We start from the raw sequence: 16,913 nt of genomic DNA, 5'->3' as shown, positions 1-16,913 counted from the left end.
CAGAGAAGAAAAACAGACTGTGCTGGTACATGCAGGTAACATGGGGAATAATCAATAATGTGCTATTAATACAAGGAGCACAAATAGATTTTGCGCCACTCTTTAAAAAACCCGACCGGATTGGCTAATTGTGTGGTCATGAGTTGAATGACACTGTGTCATAACAATGTGTTGGGATGGTTTAATCATTTGCCATGCACACACAATACAGTTTTCTAGCACTGACCATGTGTTACCACATATAAATGCAATGCAGCTTTTCATACTGCCCACATTCCGTCAAAATTATTTAAACCATAAAATAGTTAACTATAATGAGCCTTGATGCTTCAAACTAAGAAAGTTTGTTGTTGGCTTCATAATAAATGCATTTTAAAACCTGAATGCGAAGTCTAAAAAACATACTCCCACTGTTTCTTCAGAAAGTACAGTGATTAAGTTACCAGGCTGCAAAGTTGGGGCCCTGCTGTTAATATAGAAAAGCCTCATAAAGTGCAGTTCAACAGCTTTTTTTTTGTACAATGTCAATGTATATTGAGAACAATATATGCAGTTTTACCACTAACTGGGTTTTCTTTCAAGAAGACAAAAAAAGAAAATGTTTGGAATTTTCCTATAAACATTAGCTGTATTTCCAGTCACAGATTGGAAAATATAGGATGGATTAAGAAAAATCAAATACATACTTTTCAGTCCATTATCCCACCAAATTAATAATGGTAATATCATAACAGCTTTGTCCCAACATGACAAATATTTCATTAGTCTTTCTTCCACTTATAAGGAGAAAAGTACAACCCTCAAGAGATTGCGTGAATTTTCTGGGCTTTGATATTCATTTTATATAAAATGATTGGGAACGTCTACATTGCCTTTGAAACATACTAGCAAAATTAATATTTATAGTAAAACTGTCATATTGATGGTGGTTTGCATACAATTTGACTCCATGGTTGTATTCTTTGCACAAAGGTGGAATTTGCAATTCTTATCTTCAAATTAACGATCTGTTCGCTTCTGCTTTGTATAACAAACAATGGAAAAATGTGATTAACTGGTAAATTACGGACGTGATCTTTAGATTTCAGAGGACAATCCACAGGTGGTGCCAGATATCCTTTTTCTATGGTTTGCATAGATTAGATGTAAACATAAGACAGGTCTCAGAAGGCTGAAGCGGAACTACAATTCTTAGATTCTCCCACAGTATTATGCACACTTTACTTTGCATGTCTACAACAACTGAGGAGCAAACTTTTGATGGCTGACAAAGTAGTCACATTTATTAAAAAGATATTATACACCCAATATTCTTTTTATCCCCTTAAGGACCAGAGGTATTTGTATCCTTCATCGCAAAGGCTGTTTTAATACATTTGCAGTGCTCGTGTTTTGCTGTAATTTTCTTCTCTCCCATTTAGTGTACTCGCATATATTTATATCTTTTTCCAGAACAAGAAAGGTTTTTCAGATACCATTGTTTATCAGATCAAATGTCCTATAAAACAAATAAAATACGGTGAAAAACTTAAGGGGGAAAAAACAAACCAAAAAACCACAAAACTCATTTTTATTTAAAAATATATTTTACGCCTCTATAAAATCTAACGAAAAGTAGATTCTACTATTCGTCCTGAGTTTAGAAATAGGGCTGCAACTAACTATTTTCATAATAACGGCCGATTAATCGAAAAAATTATTTGAGGTCAGATTATAAAACCTTCATCTTACATTCGATAAAATCGATTCAACTAATTGATAATGAAATTCATTGGCAACGATTTTCATTATCGATTAGTGGTTACAGCCCTATTTAGAAATACCCAATGTTTTTATGGTTTCTGGGTTTTTTTGCAAGTTATAGGGCAATAAGTACAAGTAGTGTTTTGCTATTTAAACACTTTTTCAGAGCTGATCATTTTGCCCCCATGTGCTATTTGGGGCATCTTTAAAGTCAGCCAAAGCAATTTACCCTTATCAAACCACATATTTTTGAAAACTAGATACCCCAAGGTATTTCAAAATACTGGTATTTTAACCCTTTTCGTTTACAAATTCTAGTACTAGCCTTTGCCACAGTCTGTGGTAGTATTTTTTTTGTATTTTCTTCACGCAAAATGTACTCCAGGTATTTCTAGCTCCTGATATACATCACTGTCAAACAACACTCCAATATGTGTTCAGCAATATCTTTGGAACACAATACCACCACTCATGCATGGTGTTTATCTAGTTGTTTGGAAGATAAAACACCCCATTTGGGAGGTGTGCCCCCCCCCCATTTGGGACATCTTTAAACCTGGTTAAGTAAATTTTACCCCATTTGAATTTTACCCCATTAAACCATACCATATCACTGCACATAATCATTTTGTTACAGTGCTGTGGGGTGGGTTTTCGGTGTCCCTGAATGCCTCAATATTGAGGCATTTCAGCAACACCATTGAAGCCTATGAGGTGATCAACAATCTTTTAAATCAGGTGTCCATTGGCATACAATGTTTGGCGGAGGAGCCACACAGATGCCGATCTCGTTATTCCTGAATGCCTCGACATCAAAGAGTTACAGCAAAACGGTTTAAGCAAAGGAAGTGCTCTTAGATTGTTAGGCCTGTTTAATGCCATGACATGGCAGGCACATGATTGGTTATGGGGTTAATGGTTTTATTCCTACAACGCTGAGATAAAGTTCTCTCATCTTCCCCATGACATTTTTCATATTAAACAATGAACTGAATACAACGGACCTGTCAAACATTCAGTCTAGACCAGGTATACTCAACAAACTGCGATGAACTGTGTGTTCTGATGCTTTTCTATCAGCAATTTGAGCTACGGTAGCTCGTCTGTTGGATTTGACAACACAGGCAAGCCTTCTCACCCCCCCAATGTGCATCAATGAGCCTTGGCTGCCCCAAGACCTTGTCACTGGTTCACTGCTTTTCCTTCCTTGGACCATTTTTGATAGGTACACCCCACAAATGCTGCAGTTTTAGAGATGCTCTGGCCCAGTCATCTAGCCATCACAATTTTGCCCTTGTCAAAGTTGCTCAGATTTTTATGCTTCTAATTCACTAATTAAGCCCACACCTTATTGTCGAACAGTAGCTTATTTTGAGAGATCTTCATTAAATACTCCTTCGCTCTGTTACATACAGAGCAGCAGGATCTCACATCATTCCTTGGCACTGCAAAGCACTATGAGAAAGGATTGAACACCGATTGTATGTGATATTACGTGTTATTTTATAAAAATGATCAATTTAAGACACTATGAAATTATAATCTTCGGAACAGTGGCCCTATGTTTGCAGCACAGAAGGGATGAAGCATTTTTTTGTGGCAGGCAATGTGATCAGTAACTGTTCTAGGCAGATGATTTGCATTCACCAGGATCATAAAAAAAAGAACGAATGAACAATGGCTGTTAAACAAAAACAGTCACTAAGATACAGAGAAGCAATGCAAAGAAAAAGATATTAGACAAACAATGTCAGCTGTTAACAGCTTGTGAAAGAATATCCATAAACACGGCTGTGAATTATAGCTATGCGGGAACTGAGAATGTTGTACACAGATATTACACCACTGCAACAATAAGGAAAATAGAGAACACTCATATAAAAACGCATTAATCTTCTGACCTTGAGCATTTGAACCAGAATTCAATTTTGGGCATTTAGCATGTACGTATGAGTAGTAATTTACAAAGGGAAGGCCCTGGCATTTATTGTAGTTTTCTACAACCTTTGTAACGTGCCCCCCCTTCGGAGTAAAAGGGAAAAAATTTTGACAACCTTGATAATGCCCTGTACGGTACATTCAACTTCATGAAGAGTGTCTTTTGCAGAACCTCAACCCTACCTATTCCTAGTAACATAATAACGGGCTTCAACAGACATTTTCCCCGAGGATACCTGAAGCAATATAACCCCCGCTACTGCTGGCACTTCCACCGGCATCACATGACCTTCTGATGCTCATTCATTCATAGAAGCTCGAGTGGAAGTGCCAGCCAGCAGCAGACGTTTATCTACGCGCATCGCGCAGACGTTCACCACCTGCCCCTTCTAGACACCAAGGATTATGGGGAATGGGGGTAAGTCTGGGGGGGGCAGAGTGGCATATATGGGTATAAAGTGTATTTGTGGGGCAGAGGTGCATAAATGAGGGGTCAGAGTGGTAAGCCTAGGCAAGGATGTGCATAACTGGGGGGGCTTTTATTGTAGTTTTCTACAACCTTTGTATAATGTGCCCCCCCACCCCTTCGGAGTAAAAGGGAAACATTTTTGACAACCTGATAATGCCCTGTACGGTACATTAAATTTCATGGAGTGTCTTTTGCAGAACCTATTCCTGGTAACGTAATAATAATGGGCTTCCAACAGACATTTTCCCGAGGATACCTGAAGCAATATTGTCCAATTCTGCCAATATACCATTAGGACACTGACATCTGAATTAACCAGGTCATTCATGAGAGCCAGGTCAGTGTTCAAGTACGGTATATGTATAAAAAATGTTAGCAGATTAGATAACACATACTTTCCTCAAACACAGATTCTGTGACAACAGAAGACTTCCGTCTACATTTCATCTGGAGAAGGAAGGTGGCTGCATCTACTCACGCAAGGTGAATACTGGCTGAAGATAGTATACAGATCAAGAAATGTTATTGCAATGGATTTCAGTGATCAACATATTTGCCATCAAATTGCTAAGAAAAAAAAACCACACCTATTTTGTTCTAATCAAAGAGATATCTTCCTATTCTTGTAAAAAGAGGGAAAGCTTTGTATGTCACTCATCTCCAAGTAAACTTGGTATATCTGCTTAACCCCCTATCCACACACACTTTTAACTGCACATCCAAGAGTCTCAAAGTTAAATGAGCAACAGAATATCCTTTCTTCCCCAGGGCTCATGGAAGAAAACAATGTCTGGCTCATTGATGCCTTGAATTGACAACTATACTGGCAGGTACAGATGAGTACCTGCTCAATACTGGTTTTCCAAGGGAATAGTCTGACAATTAAACCACAACAAAAATCTCTTGTAACATTTCATGTAATCAAAACTATTTCAAATAGCATAAAGACAAGTATTTGCAGGTTGCTTGATAAAATACTGGACCCATCACCTATATCAACAGAATCTACTACAATGCTGACCACTAAGTACTGCTTCTGTGAGCCAGCAAAATGAAATCATCCAGGGGACATAACTTGGATCAGCCAGTCTACAATGGACACCATGCCACAGTTTAAATGTAAAATTACAAGTAATTATTTACATATAATATACATACATGCACACACTGAAGTAATTAAAACCACCACAATTTGAATGAAGCTTCAAAAGCTGTCACCAATACCAGTTATCCTGTCTTCTCAACATCCATTAGTAGACTCTATATGGAGCTACATGGATAATTTGGATTGCTCACTTACTCAATAGCTACCAGGCGTCACTGGTACCCAAAGTCCACAGCTGTCAACCTTGTGTTTCATGCTGTTCCAGGTAAAAGTGTACACAACCCAGGGATCAATAAAGGTAGATCTTTATAATACAAGAAGAGTAAAGTGCTTCATGAATACGACATAATATAATTTTCTCACCAACCTGCTCATTGAATACCTATACTTTCCCATCATGGATGCTGCAATGCATCATCCAGGCAGGACTATCGTCTGACATGGCACAATTTTTTTTATTATTTAATTTATTTATTAATTACCAGTTTATAAAAGGTAAGGGAAAAGTTCCCAAACTGAAATAGTGTACACATTCAATGAATTCCCATAATAGTTGTAGCTTAGGGGAAAACAGTTCATTAACCCCTTGCTGCGCTGAACTGGCCTACATGCTGGTAGAAGTCACATACCAGAAAACTAACATTACTACAATCTTCCATTCTTTTAAGTTTGTGGGAAAGAGCACAAGGGTCTATTTCGGTTTCAGATTCTCAAGGGCTTTATATATATAAAAAAAAAAGAAAAAAAAACCAAAGCCAGATGTTCAAGAACCAAGGGAAAATAAAACATGGAATCCATGAAACAGGATCTGGCACTGAGGATGGAGAGGAGGGACACATTGGCTACCATCAATGAAGTCACTAGGGAGGTGACAACACACAAGGCATTAGAGTCTGCCACATTTTCCAAAATAACACAAGAAATTTTAAAATTATGATTGGTCTATTATGGTATAATTGCGCTGAATTCTTGCTTTGGATTGTCTAAAATCTATTATTAAGATCAACTATTAAGCACCAAAAAGATTTTACAACTATCATCCCATGAAACACACTAACATTATTATTATTTTTTTTTTTAATTGGACCAAAACTTTATATGCAAAAGAACCTTATAAAATACGACCATTAGAAGTAGAGAGCTGGTACTCTGAATAAAAGAAGAACGTATTAGTGACTACAAATTTGTTTTAAAGAAAAAGTTACTTCTTCTCTATTGTTGTTGCTGGTGGTTGATTGGTTCATATGAATGATGGGAAGGGAATGTAGCTTTTAACCTGGAAACAAATTCGATGATGGCCCTACCCCAGGCTGACACTAACTTTAGCTTCCAATTAATTACCCTAATTGTCCAAAGTGCCTTATATAGTTTTAATTAATGAATTATGGTGCTAGCTAAGAGTGAGTCCATCTTTAAAAGGTGTTAACATCTACCACCTTTGATAGTAAACCATACTAATAATATAAACTATGTCATAAAACAACTTGTGGCACAGCAAAACAAGCAGATTTTTTCTGGGATCCAGCAATTGCCATTTAACTCTTTCCAGTAAGGCAATACAATAAGAGGTTTATTTATAGTAAAGTTGTGGCAACACAGCATAGAAAATAATGCCAGTAGGAACTAGTAAATGTAACCGTGTTGAACACCTAGAATTATTGATCAGAGATACAACAAGGAAGGAACCAAACATTGTCATTGTTTGCTTTAGCCAGAGGGTGTAAAAGGGAGCCTTCTGCTGGGAGTGTTTCACTATAGAAAGGAGATTAACTCTTACAGCTGAAGGCTATATAATGAGTTTGTGCCACATTGCCTTTTGTAAAATAACAATCACTTCTCTTGTTTAGGAGTAAATCTACAGTGTGGATTGCAAGTAAAATTCACACACATACCCCATACCTACCAGCATTCCATAAAGGTGGGGTACCTTTGTGGTGGTGAGGGTTTACTAATTTGTGTTTTTATGCGACCTAGTTATGTAATTAAGGCATTCATTAAAAATATATAGTTATGTGACATAAGAATAAAAACAGTCTCTTTACATAGTATTGTGACCTTTACCCACTACTACATCAATGTGATACACTTAAACCCACCAAACATTCTGAGCTTATAAAAAAATAAAATTTAAAAAAAAATGGAGAAATCAGGAAATTATTTTGGTTTTATTGAAGGACAGTCACTCTTAATTGTGGACACTTCAGAGCAGTGCTGTTTGGAGCTCCTCGGGAGGCACAGACATGTGCACTCATACACCAAATATTCTTACTGGACAGATGCCCGACTTCACTCCTTCTGCACATATCAGAAGCTGCTGCTTGTAGTACCTTTACCACCTGTCTCCTGGTCCCGGCTACCCATCAAGGAACCAAGGCCGCCCAAAGCTTGAGGGCCAATAGGCATGTGCCTAATAGAGAATTCTGCACTGCTTAAGATATTCACATTCTTTTTGTATACATACCATTTAAAGCATGGCAATCCAGTATCCAATATAAAAAAATACCAGATATGTAAAACAAACAAGCGGGTTCATAAATGTGCTTATATAACCTATTATGTTCTAAATTGCTTTAATTGCTAGGGCCAATTGGACTGCAGCTGGTGCTTTCGTCTACATGACATAAATCCGCTCATTTGGTTAAATGCAGTTACACTTGTTTATTTAATAGTTTATTGTAAGTCAGTAAGTGCTATTCTGGGTTAACGAAGTCTGAAGAAAAGTGAATTTAAATAGTTTATTCACTCACCATGTACCGTGTCAGGTAACATCATACACTATTCCTTGTATAGCCTTACACTCTCAACCTTCAGCCAGTAAGCGCCCTTGAGAAACTTCCGAAGGGCATGTTACTATTATATTTATTTTTTTAAACCATTCATTAGTTTAAATCATTTCCAGCACCTGAAACAATCATGTTTCTAAAAGGCAACAAAAAATGTAAAATGATTATAATTCCCTAGCGTTTCGGAATCGATGCATTTGGCTCTGCAACACCACCGTTTATAAAAAGATACATTTTTAATGTCAAATTTAAAAATATGCAGTCAATATATCAAATAAACTAATGCCACTGTGTTAACAGATTAAAATTAACATATATTTGAAACACACACAATTTTTGTCATGTGAGGATGACCACTTGATGCTTTTTTTAGGCCAATCTAACAAGGTTTGAATCTATGTAGATTAGTATCTTTCTATTCAATCCATTTAGAGATTTAGGTGCACTAGACGCACACAGAATAAAAGATACAGATGCTCCTGTGCATGGGTCATCAGCAAGAACGCAAGGAACATAAGCGGAGGGACAGCCTAAACTGAGTGACCTTGTAAGAAAATCAAGCCTGCTGATCTGTATGGGAACAGACACCTTAAGTTCCTTAGAAATTACATGGGTATTCTTCCCGATTACATAATCTGTCTCACATTGTCAAGTTGGCTAAGGGTGGTAGGTCTGGTGGGCAGCAGCCTCAATACTTGTGAACTCTCCAGGTATAGTTTACTGCTCACCTTATATGCAAACTCATGACCTTTACTAGTTACTTATGTATTGAAGTACGTCATTTAGTTTGCCTTTGTTTCATTCAATGAGATCACGGTTATCCATTATTTATATTGCGCAAACAATTTACGTAACACTTCTTATAATACATATGTTTAAATGGGTGGGACAAAACTAGAATTAACAGACTAAGAAAAATCTATACATTAGGTAATGAGGGCACTGCTCCCGGACCCTCATTATATAGTCTCAGGGTTTTCAGCATTAGCCTCAGTGTAACAGGGTGAATTTATGTATTCTCACAGAAACAGACCTTCACATTCTACTATGATTTTATGAAATCCAAGTAGCCTACATGGAGCTAGATAGTACCGGTATACCATTTGAATTACTTGATTGAATGCAGATGACTTAATTCAGAATGCATCTACCGCCTAACAATCTATTATCTCCGTTACCATAACCATTAGCAGGTCACTGCAAAAGAACCTTTGTAATGGTGTGTGCAGAATGCAACAAGAAACTACTTGCCCATATTGTAGATAAGTTGGTAAGCTACAGTTGCCCAGGAGCCACAGTTAAATGCTGCACTGCTCATAAGCATATTTGATAGCATGAGATACTTTCCCAGAGGGAAAATGGTTGGCACGGATGGTATTACTATTCACAGTAGTTTTTAGGGTACAATGCACTCTTGTTTAACAGAGCTTACAAATTAATTTTAGTGCATGAAAGCATTGTGCTGCATAACTAAAAATGGAAAGTGAATATGCTGAATCTGTATTACTGAGACTTATATCCCGTTTATCCAGCAGTTACACAACAGAGTGCATGTGGCTCCAGGCCAGTGTCCGAAAGGCCAATGCTCTCATTAGATGCCGCAATAGCTGAATGTCAAATGCTTAAATTCCACAAAAGACTGGACAGTATCTGAAAGCTGTATCGCCTCTTAACATTTTCCAAATACTTTAGGGATTTTGAGTTCTAAATCTTTATATTTACATAGCCCTGGAAAAAAATGCATAACTGTTCATCATAGCATAACCAGAATTATAGTACTCATCAACATCTTATAAATGGACACCAGGCTACAACACTGTAAAGACTTGTGAATGTAAGCCAAGGCCTGTATCTATTAAGCTACTGCAATTCAATCTCAAGGGACATAAGTGTACAGGCTATATCATTAACTATGCTACATAAGTACATGGCATATGAGGCAACAGATGTCATCTTCAGATGGAAAAGGACTTTCCTGAAAGATAAAGCCATTACAGACAGTGTTCCCTCTAAGCTGTGCGCTTGTGCGCACGCACATAGCTTTTTTAGAGCGCGCACGTCCAAAAAATTGTGCGCACAACAGTTTTTCCCAAAAAAAGAAGAACATTTTTTGGAAACTTTGTGGCGCGGATATTGTGCGCACAAAATTTTTGCTCTGAAAATTTTTGCACAAGAGAAATTTTCTGCGCACACCAACTAAGAAAAATTAGATGGAACATTGATTAAAGCCCCAGGACAATCAGCCTAAACAACTGGAAACATGAAAGAAGTTTTTTCTTCAACAATAAAGTACTATGTGTAAAAATGTTGCCATATTTCCAAACTGTGCGCTTAAAAAATACAAAATGCCTACAATTCCATTGATAAGAATACTTGGGAATGTGTGGGTATGGCAAAGTGTGTGGCCCATGCACCCTTGTCTTATGGGTCTTTACCTGTTTTATAGGAGAACAAACCCATTTCAAATGTTGTCCTTTTTTTATGTTAATCTGTTAGAAAATAAAAAAGTATGGTGGTATGATTGAACATATTTGGGTAGGTGGGTTTTTGTTCAATAGACAGAGCAGGAAGGAAAGAAAATTATTGATAAAGGATCGGACAATGAAAGTGTGCAGCTCCATGCCACGCCATCCAAGGAAAGACCCAGCCCTGGAGGGCTCAGCAATCAGTTCTTAAAGTGCCTCCTAAAACCAGGTATGCCATAACATCACCTCTGTGCGGGTGGCATCCTGCTAGTGTACATCACTAGGCTTTTTACTATGTCTACTCTGTCAAACAAATGTTTTCTGCCATCATCTCATTTTGTTGACAGCAGAATCAATCAATACATCTGTGCCATACCATGTTTGATATCTACAATAGAACAGGGCCTGGACTGTGATAAGAGGTTCAAGTCACAATAGGAATAAATGGGAATTTCCATGGAGGAGCAGGGATGGTAGAAATGGACTAGATGACATGGATAAACACAAAGATTGGTCAGAGGCAGGTACCACTTTACCAAACTGAGAACGAAGGTTGACCTGAGGAGCTAGAAAAGAGCTGTGGAACAAAAGGCATCTGGTACAGATCTGTGAAGGGCTGGCAAGAGAAGCTGGTGTGACTTATTTTTCGTCAATGACGGAAGCTTTTCCGGAGTACCGTATTTGCTCGATTATAAGACGACCCTGATTATAAGACGACCCCCCAAATCTTAATATTAATTTAGGAAAAAAAGAAAAAGCCTGAATATAAGACGACCCTATAGGAAAAAAGTTTTACCAGTAAATTTTAATTCATTTAAACACTTTTTTTAATAAAAGCTATGCTTGAGAAAAATATTTTGGTTTTATTTCCTTCTATTTTCCAACCTGCCTCCTAGTTATGCACATCTGCCCCAGAAGTGCCTTATACCCCCTATATGCCACTGTGCCCCATGATATGCCTTTTAACCCTCTAAATGCCACAGTGCCCCATAATATGCCTTTTAACCCTATATGCCACTGTGCCCCATGATATGCCTTTTAACCCTATATGCCACTCTGGCACTTAGAGGATTAAAAGGCATATTATGGCATATAGGGAGGTTTAAGGCATTTCAGGAGGCAGAGTGGCATTAAAGGGGTTAAAAAGCATTTCACAGAGCACTCTGCCTCCAGAAATGCCTTACACCCCCCATTTAACACTCCCCCTCCCTCTTCCAAACTTACCGGTGCTTCTGAGTTGGGGGGGCGCATAACACAGGAGGATCCAGGTCCCCTGCATCTGAGCCCCCGGTGCTTAGTCCGGGCAGCATGTAGAGCTCCACGCGATATAATCGCGTAGAGCTCTACACGATACAATCGCGTAGAGCTCTACACGCTGCCCGGACTAAGCACCGGGGACTCAGAAGCACCGGTAAGTTGGAGGGGGCATAACACAGGAGGATACAGGTCCCCTGCATCCTCCTGTGTTATGCCCCCCCCCCCCCCTCCAACTTACCGGTGCTTCTGAGTCCCCGGTGCTTAGTCCGGGCAGCGTGTAGAGCTCTACGCGATTGTATCGTGTAGAGCTCTACGCGATTATATCGCGTAGAGCTCTACATGCAGCCCGGACTAAGCACCGGGGACTCAGATGCACCGGTAAGTTGGGTCGGGGGTTAACACAGGAGGATCCAGGTCCCCTGCATCTGGGTCCCCAGTGCTTAGTCCGGGAAGCGTGTAGAGCTCTACACGCAGCCCGGACTAAGCACCAGGGACTCAGAAGCACCGGTAAGTTGGGGGGGGGGGGTTAACACAGGAGGATCCAGGTCCTCTGCATCGCTGCGGGGGATCTGGATCTTAGTCTCATAATCAGACCTATTTGAGGTCTGATTATAAGACGACCCTGATTATAAGACGAGGGGTATTTTTCAGAGCATTTGCTCTGGAAAAAACCTCGTCTTATAATCGAGCAAATACGGTATTTTATTTAAAAAAAAAGTGAGGTTTTTGGTTTGTTTTTTTTTTTAACAGCACATAAGGGAACACAGTTTGATCCTTTACTGCTGCCAGAAGGATGCCAATTACCTATTCCACCGTTTAAGTAAATACTTACATGTGTGGACTGAGTTCATAGAAATTTCGGTTTCTGTATTCCTCCACTTTGTCTGGTGTGTAAATTGGAAGCGTCCTATATGGATTCACAGATATAACCACGCTGCCAATGTATGTCTGAAATGAGAAAGAAAATAGCATTGAAGCCTATTTCCTGCCATAATCAACAAACACTATTCATTGATTCATGGAAGTTCAAGTGTTAGAGACTGCTCCTCACATGATAAGCTTCATATAACATACCCTGGTCAAACAACATGATACTGCGCCCCATAGACAGATTTACATGGCAACCTAGGCTGTGTTAAAGGGCCCCTTGCCAAATAGCAGTAGCCACGTAGACAGAATTTTACCAATAATTGAATTACCTATATGGTTTCAAATTCATGGTTACTACAATAAGGAGTTTACTCACTAATGGGTGCATTGTTATTGGAGAACAATTGCAATTTGAAATCTGATTTTAACAATCATGTTAAATTTGCCCTCTGCATACCTCCCAACTGTCCCTCTATTATCCAAATCTCTCTATTGCCATTTCGTTATCTGATGTTCACATCTGGGGAACCCCAGGGTGTGACTGAGTCTTGGGGTTGTTGCCCCATCCCAGATTCTGCAGGTCAAAAAATCATATTCTACACTGCTGTAGCCTGTGATTACTACATATACAAGGAGTGCCACAATAGGTTATTTTTTCACCAGTATGTTATGGTTGATAGCTCTATTCGAATGCATGTGACTCAATCAACTCATCTTTAAATAATAAGGTTTTCCATAAGGACTAGTATTGGAGCTGTTTGGCGAGCAACTAGGGGTTAATATTTCAAGAATCTCAGGATTAACTCATTTAGAAAGTTCCTGGTATGCTGATGTCCCTTTTCTATTATATGTGTGGTAGGTGTGTGAGTTTACAAGCATTGGTACATATGTAAATTAAATTGTGTCAATAAAATACATTGCTCCTTGTCTAAATGCCTTACCTAATTATATAGTTATTATAAGGTCACAAAGCCACATACATTTTAAGTAAAGCCTCTAACCATACAATCTGAAACAAGTGTGTCTCTTTGGCTATTTATATATATTTTGAGCTCTTATGCTATAAGAGCTATAACATGGCTTCATCCTTCAATATTGGTTTTCTTTGATTAAATATTTTAAGGAAATAAAGAGGTTGCATTAAATTTCACAGATGCTACGTACACACCAATGCTTGGGTGGTTTGGCATTCTCTGCCCAGATATATAATGATGTTTAACAATGATTATTGGCGCAGCTGTAACCATGAGGTTGTGCAGAACCATGATCACTACATGTCCCAACCCATGCTAGTCTTTGAATGAATGTACTTAACACATACCGTTGGAAAAGGCGAAAAAGGGTCTTGCTCTTAGAGTAGTCATAAACACAAATAATTTGCTTTGGCTTAAAGTGTTTTTTTCAATACTTAACCTATTTATATATTAAAAAGTGGTTCAACCCACCAGGAAGTAAGTGTGTGCGTGTAAAAAGCCTAGATATAGACATAGGATCCTGGAATAATTGGTTGGTGCGAGGTTACCCAGGTTATTCGAGAGGGAGAATTTTGAAGGCCCTGAAACACTTTGACTTCACCAAGACAAGAGAAGAATTAAAATGTCCTACATTAGTCTTACTACATTCATTTGATAATGCAGGAACTGGACAGATTTTTCCCGCTACACTTTATTTATTCTAAACTTTTTAATTTGGTCTTTGGTTTTCAAAAATGTATTATCTAAAGAGACAACCATAGTTATTTCCAAATAGGTTTTATTCATGCTACAACTAGATGTTGAATGCCATGATCTTCAAGCAGGAACCAAAGCATTCCGAGAATGCATACTCGCTAATATTCACTGGGGCCAAACGAAGAAAATCTCATCAAATTAACTTTTCCCTCCGCTACAAAGTTGCCAAATCAGCAGAACCCATCAAATATGCTCTGGAAATGAAATTTCAGGAGCCACTAACAAAAGAATTGCACAAAATGCACAAGGGGAAATTTACGAAATGTAGTAATGTAGAACCAAGTATGGTAACTAAATCCCACTATTTGGGATGGCGTTCCTTGACTCGTGTCTACCTGAAAGGATACACCTGAGAAGACAAAGGTGTGAAGATAAAGACATTCCATTACAATTTTTTTTATTTTTTTTTTAATCAGCTGCTCCAAGCTGCAACAAGCTGAAGCTTATTCATCGATGTTATTTTAACGGTCAAAAGTTAATTTTTCCCCAAACTTTATTTTACTTTAAAAAAAAACAAAAAAAAAAAAAATGTATTCGTTTTTATAAAGGTAGCAGAAGTTTGATGACATGGCTATCCACTGTTGGTTTCAATTTCTGTTTAGTTTAGGGCTGAAACAACTAATCGATAAAATCAATATCAATATAATAATCGTTGTCAACGATTTTCATTATCGATTAATCGAATCGATTTTTATCGATTATAAAAATTATAATCCGACCTCAAACAGAGATCGGATTATAACACTAGAATCCAGATCCCCCGCAACGCTGCAGGGGACCTGGATTCCCCTCACTGTCGGCCGGTCTCTCACTTCCGTCTCTCTCCCCCCTCCCATACACCCCTCAGACTCCTCCCCCCTCCCATATCTCACTCTGCCTCTCTACCCGGCTCCGTTACTAACTTCATAGAAGCCTCAGCGTAAGTGAAGGGCAGTAACGGAGGCTGTCTGTGCGCATCGTTTAGACCCCCACCGGCTGACAGAGGATCATCCTCTCTGTCAGCCGGTGGGGGTCTGCATCGCACAGACAGCCTCTGTTACTCACCTTCACTTACGCTGAGGCTTCTATGAAGCTGCAGTGAAAGTTCCTGTCAGTAACGGAGCCGGGTAGAGAGGCAGAGCGGTGTATGGGAGGGGGGAGGAGTCAGAGGGGTGTATGGGAGCCACCCTCCCATACACCACTCTGGCTCCTCCCCCTCCCATACGGCACTCTGCCTCTCTACCCGGCTCCCTGGTGTCTTGTGAACCTCCATGGCTGACAGGAGGCAGAGTGGAGTATGGGAGGGGGGAGGAGGCAAAGTGATGTATGGGAGGGGGAGGAGGCAGAGTGGAGTATGGGAGGGGGCAAAGTGGTATATGGGAGGGGGAAGAGGCAAAGTGATGTATGGGAGGGGGGGAGGAGGCAGAGTGGTGTATGGGAGGGGGGAGGAGCCAGAGTGGTGTATGGGTGAGTTATAGTGGTGTATGGGGGGTATTATGAATTTCAGGGCATATAGGGGGTATAAGGCATATCGATATTAGGCATATCAGGGGGGCATAAAACATATCTGGGGGTAAAAGGTATATCAGGGGGCTCAGTGGCATATAGGGGGTATAAGGCATATCGATATTAGGCATATCAGGGTGGCATAAAACATATCTGGGGGCTCAGTTGCATATCGCTGGCATATAAGAGGTATAAGGCATATATGGGGGCAGAGTGGCAAGCTGGGGGTCAGATGTGCATAACCGGGGGCAGTTTGGTAAATAAAAAAAATTTAAACAAGGCTTTTTTCTCATAGTTTTTATTAAATATAAAAAATAGTTAACATATGAATTAATATTTACTAATAACTTTGTATTAAAACCTAGTTTGAGAAACACTGTGTTTGGGTTCTTGTAGCTTTTATTATGTCAGTAAAATAAGAAGGTGAATAGAGAGAGGCCATTGTGATAAAGAGATGAAAGTGTAAATTGTACGTTTATTACATTATTTTAAATTGAAAAAAAAAAATTTTTTTTTATCCGATTAATCGAAAAAATAATCGGCCAACTAATCGATTATTTAAATAATCGTTAGTTGCAGCCCTAGTTTAGTTAAAGTTTTTAAAGTGCCTTTTATGAAACAATGTACTATATTGTAAGTACCATTTTTTAAATCTAGTTTTAATAAACTAAAAGCATATATTTGAAGATATTTGAGATTTGGAGGGAGATGCAAAATCTAAAAACAGTATATAAATGCACTATTCAATAAAATTATGAACATACAAAATCATGTTATGCCTATTATGTATTGTGGTAGTGGAGATAAAAAGTCTGGTTTTATATTATTTTTAATAAGTGTTGAAAGGTTTGTTTCTGATTTGGTCCGCATACTTCAACTGGCTTGGACTACATCATAGGAGAAGTCTACCCTTATTTACAGCAGGTCTGATATTCTAAGACAGGCCACTTATTGTTGGTCCCTCACTGTTCTTTACTGTCAAATAGATGTCAAGGTTCCATAGAGTATATTAAGTTGATCTCCAGCTATGTTTTAAGGATAGGACACAGAGGAACTCCAAATGCAGTC

The 16,913-nt window shown here is 38.8% G+C and overlaps 1 protein-coding gene across 4 annotated transcripts in view; it reads right to left on the bottom strand.

The window, feature by feature from the left end:
* The window catches only part of LOC149290639 (unconventional myosin-Ib-like), a 78,753-nt gene that overhangs the window by 52,020 nt on the left and 9,820 nt on the right, over positions 1-16,913 (bottom strand). For all 4 annotated transcript variants that reach the window (XM_089488364.1, XM_089488366.1, XM_089488365.1 and 1 more), the window contains exon 2: positions 12,593-12,708. In XM_089488364.1, coding sequence (XP_089344490.1) covers positions 12,593-12,708 — 116 coding nt within the window. The remainder of the gene's footprint in view (positions 1-12,592; positions 12,709-16,913) is intronic.

The sequence above is a fragment of the Sceloporus occidentalis genome, unplaced genomic scaffold, assembly GCF_023333645.1.
Source record: "Sceloporus occidentalis isolate IW3139 unplaced genomic scaffold, rSceOcc1.0.p SCAF_38, whole genome shotgun sequence".
NCBI classification, from domain to species: Eukaryota; Metazoa; Chordata; class Lepidosauria; order Squamata; family Phrynosomatidae; genus Sceloporus; species Sceloporus occidentalis.
Note: the sequence above shows the minus strand (reverse complement) of the source record. Positions and strands in the feature narration are given on the sequence as shown.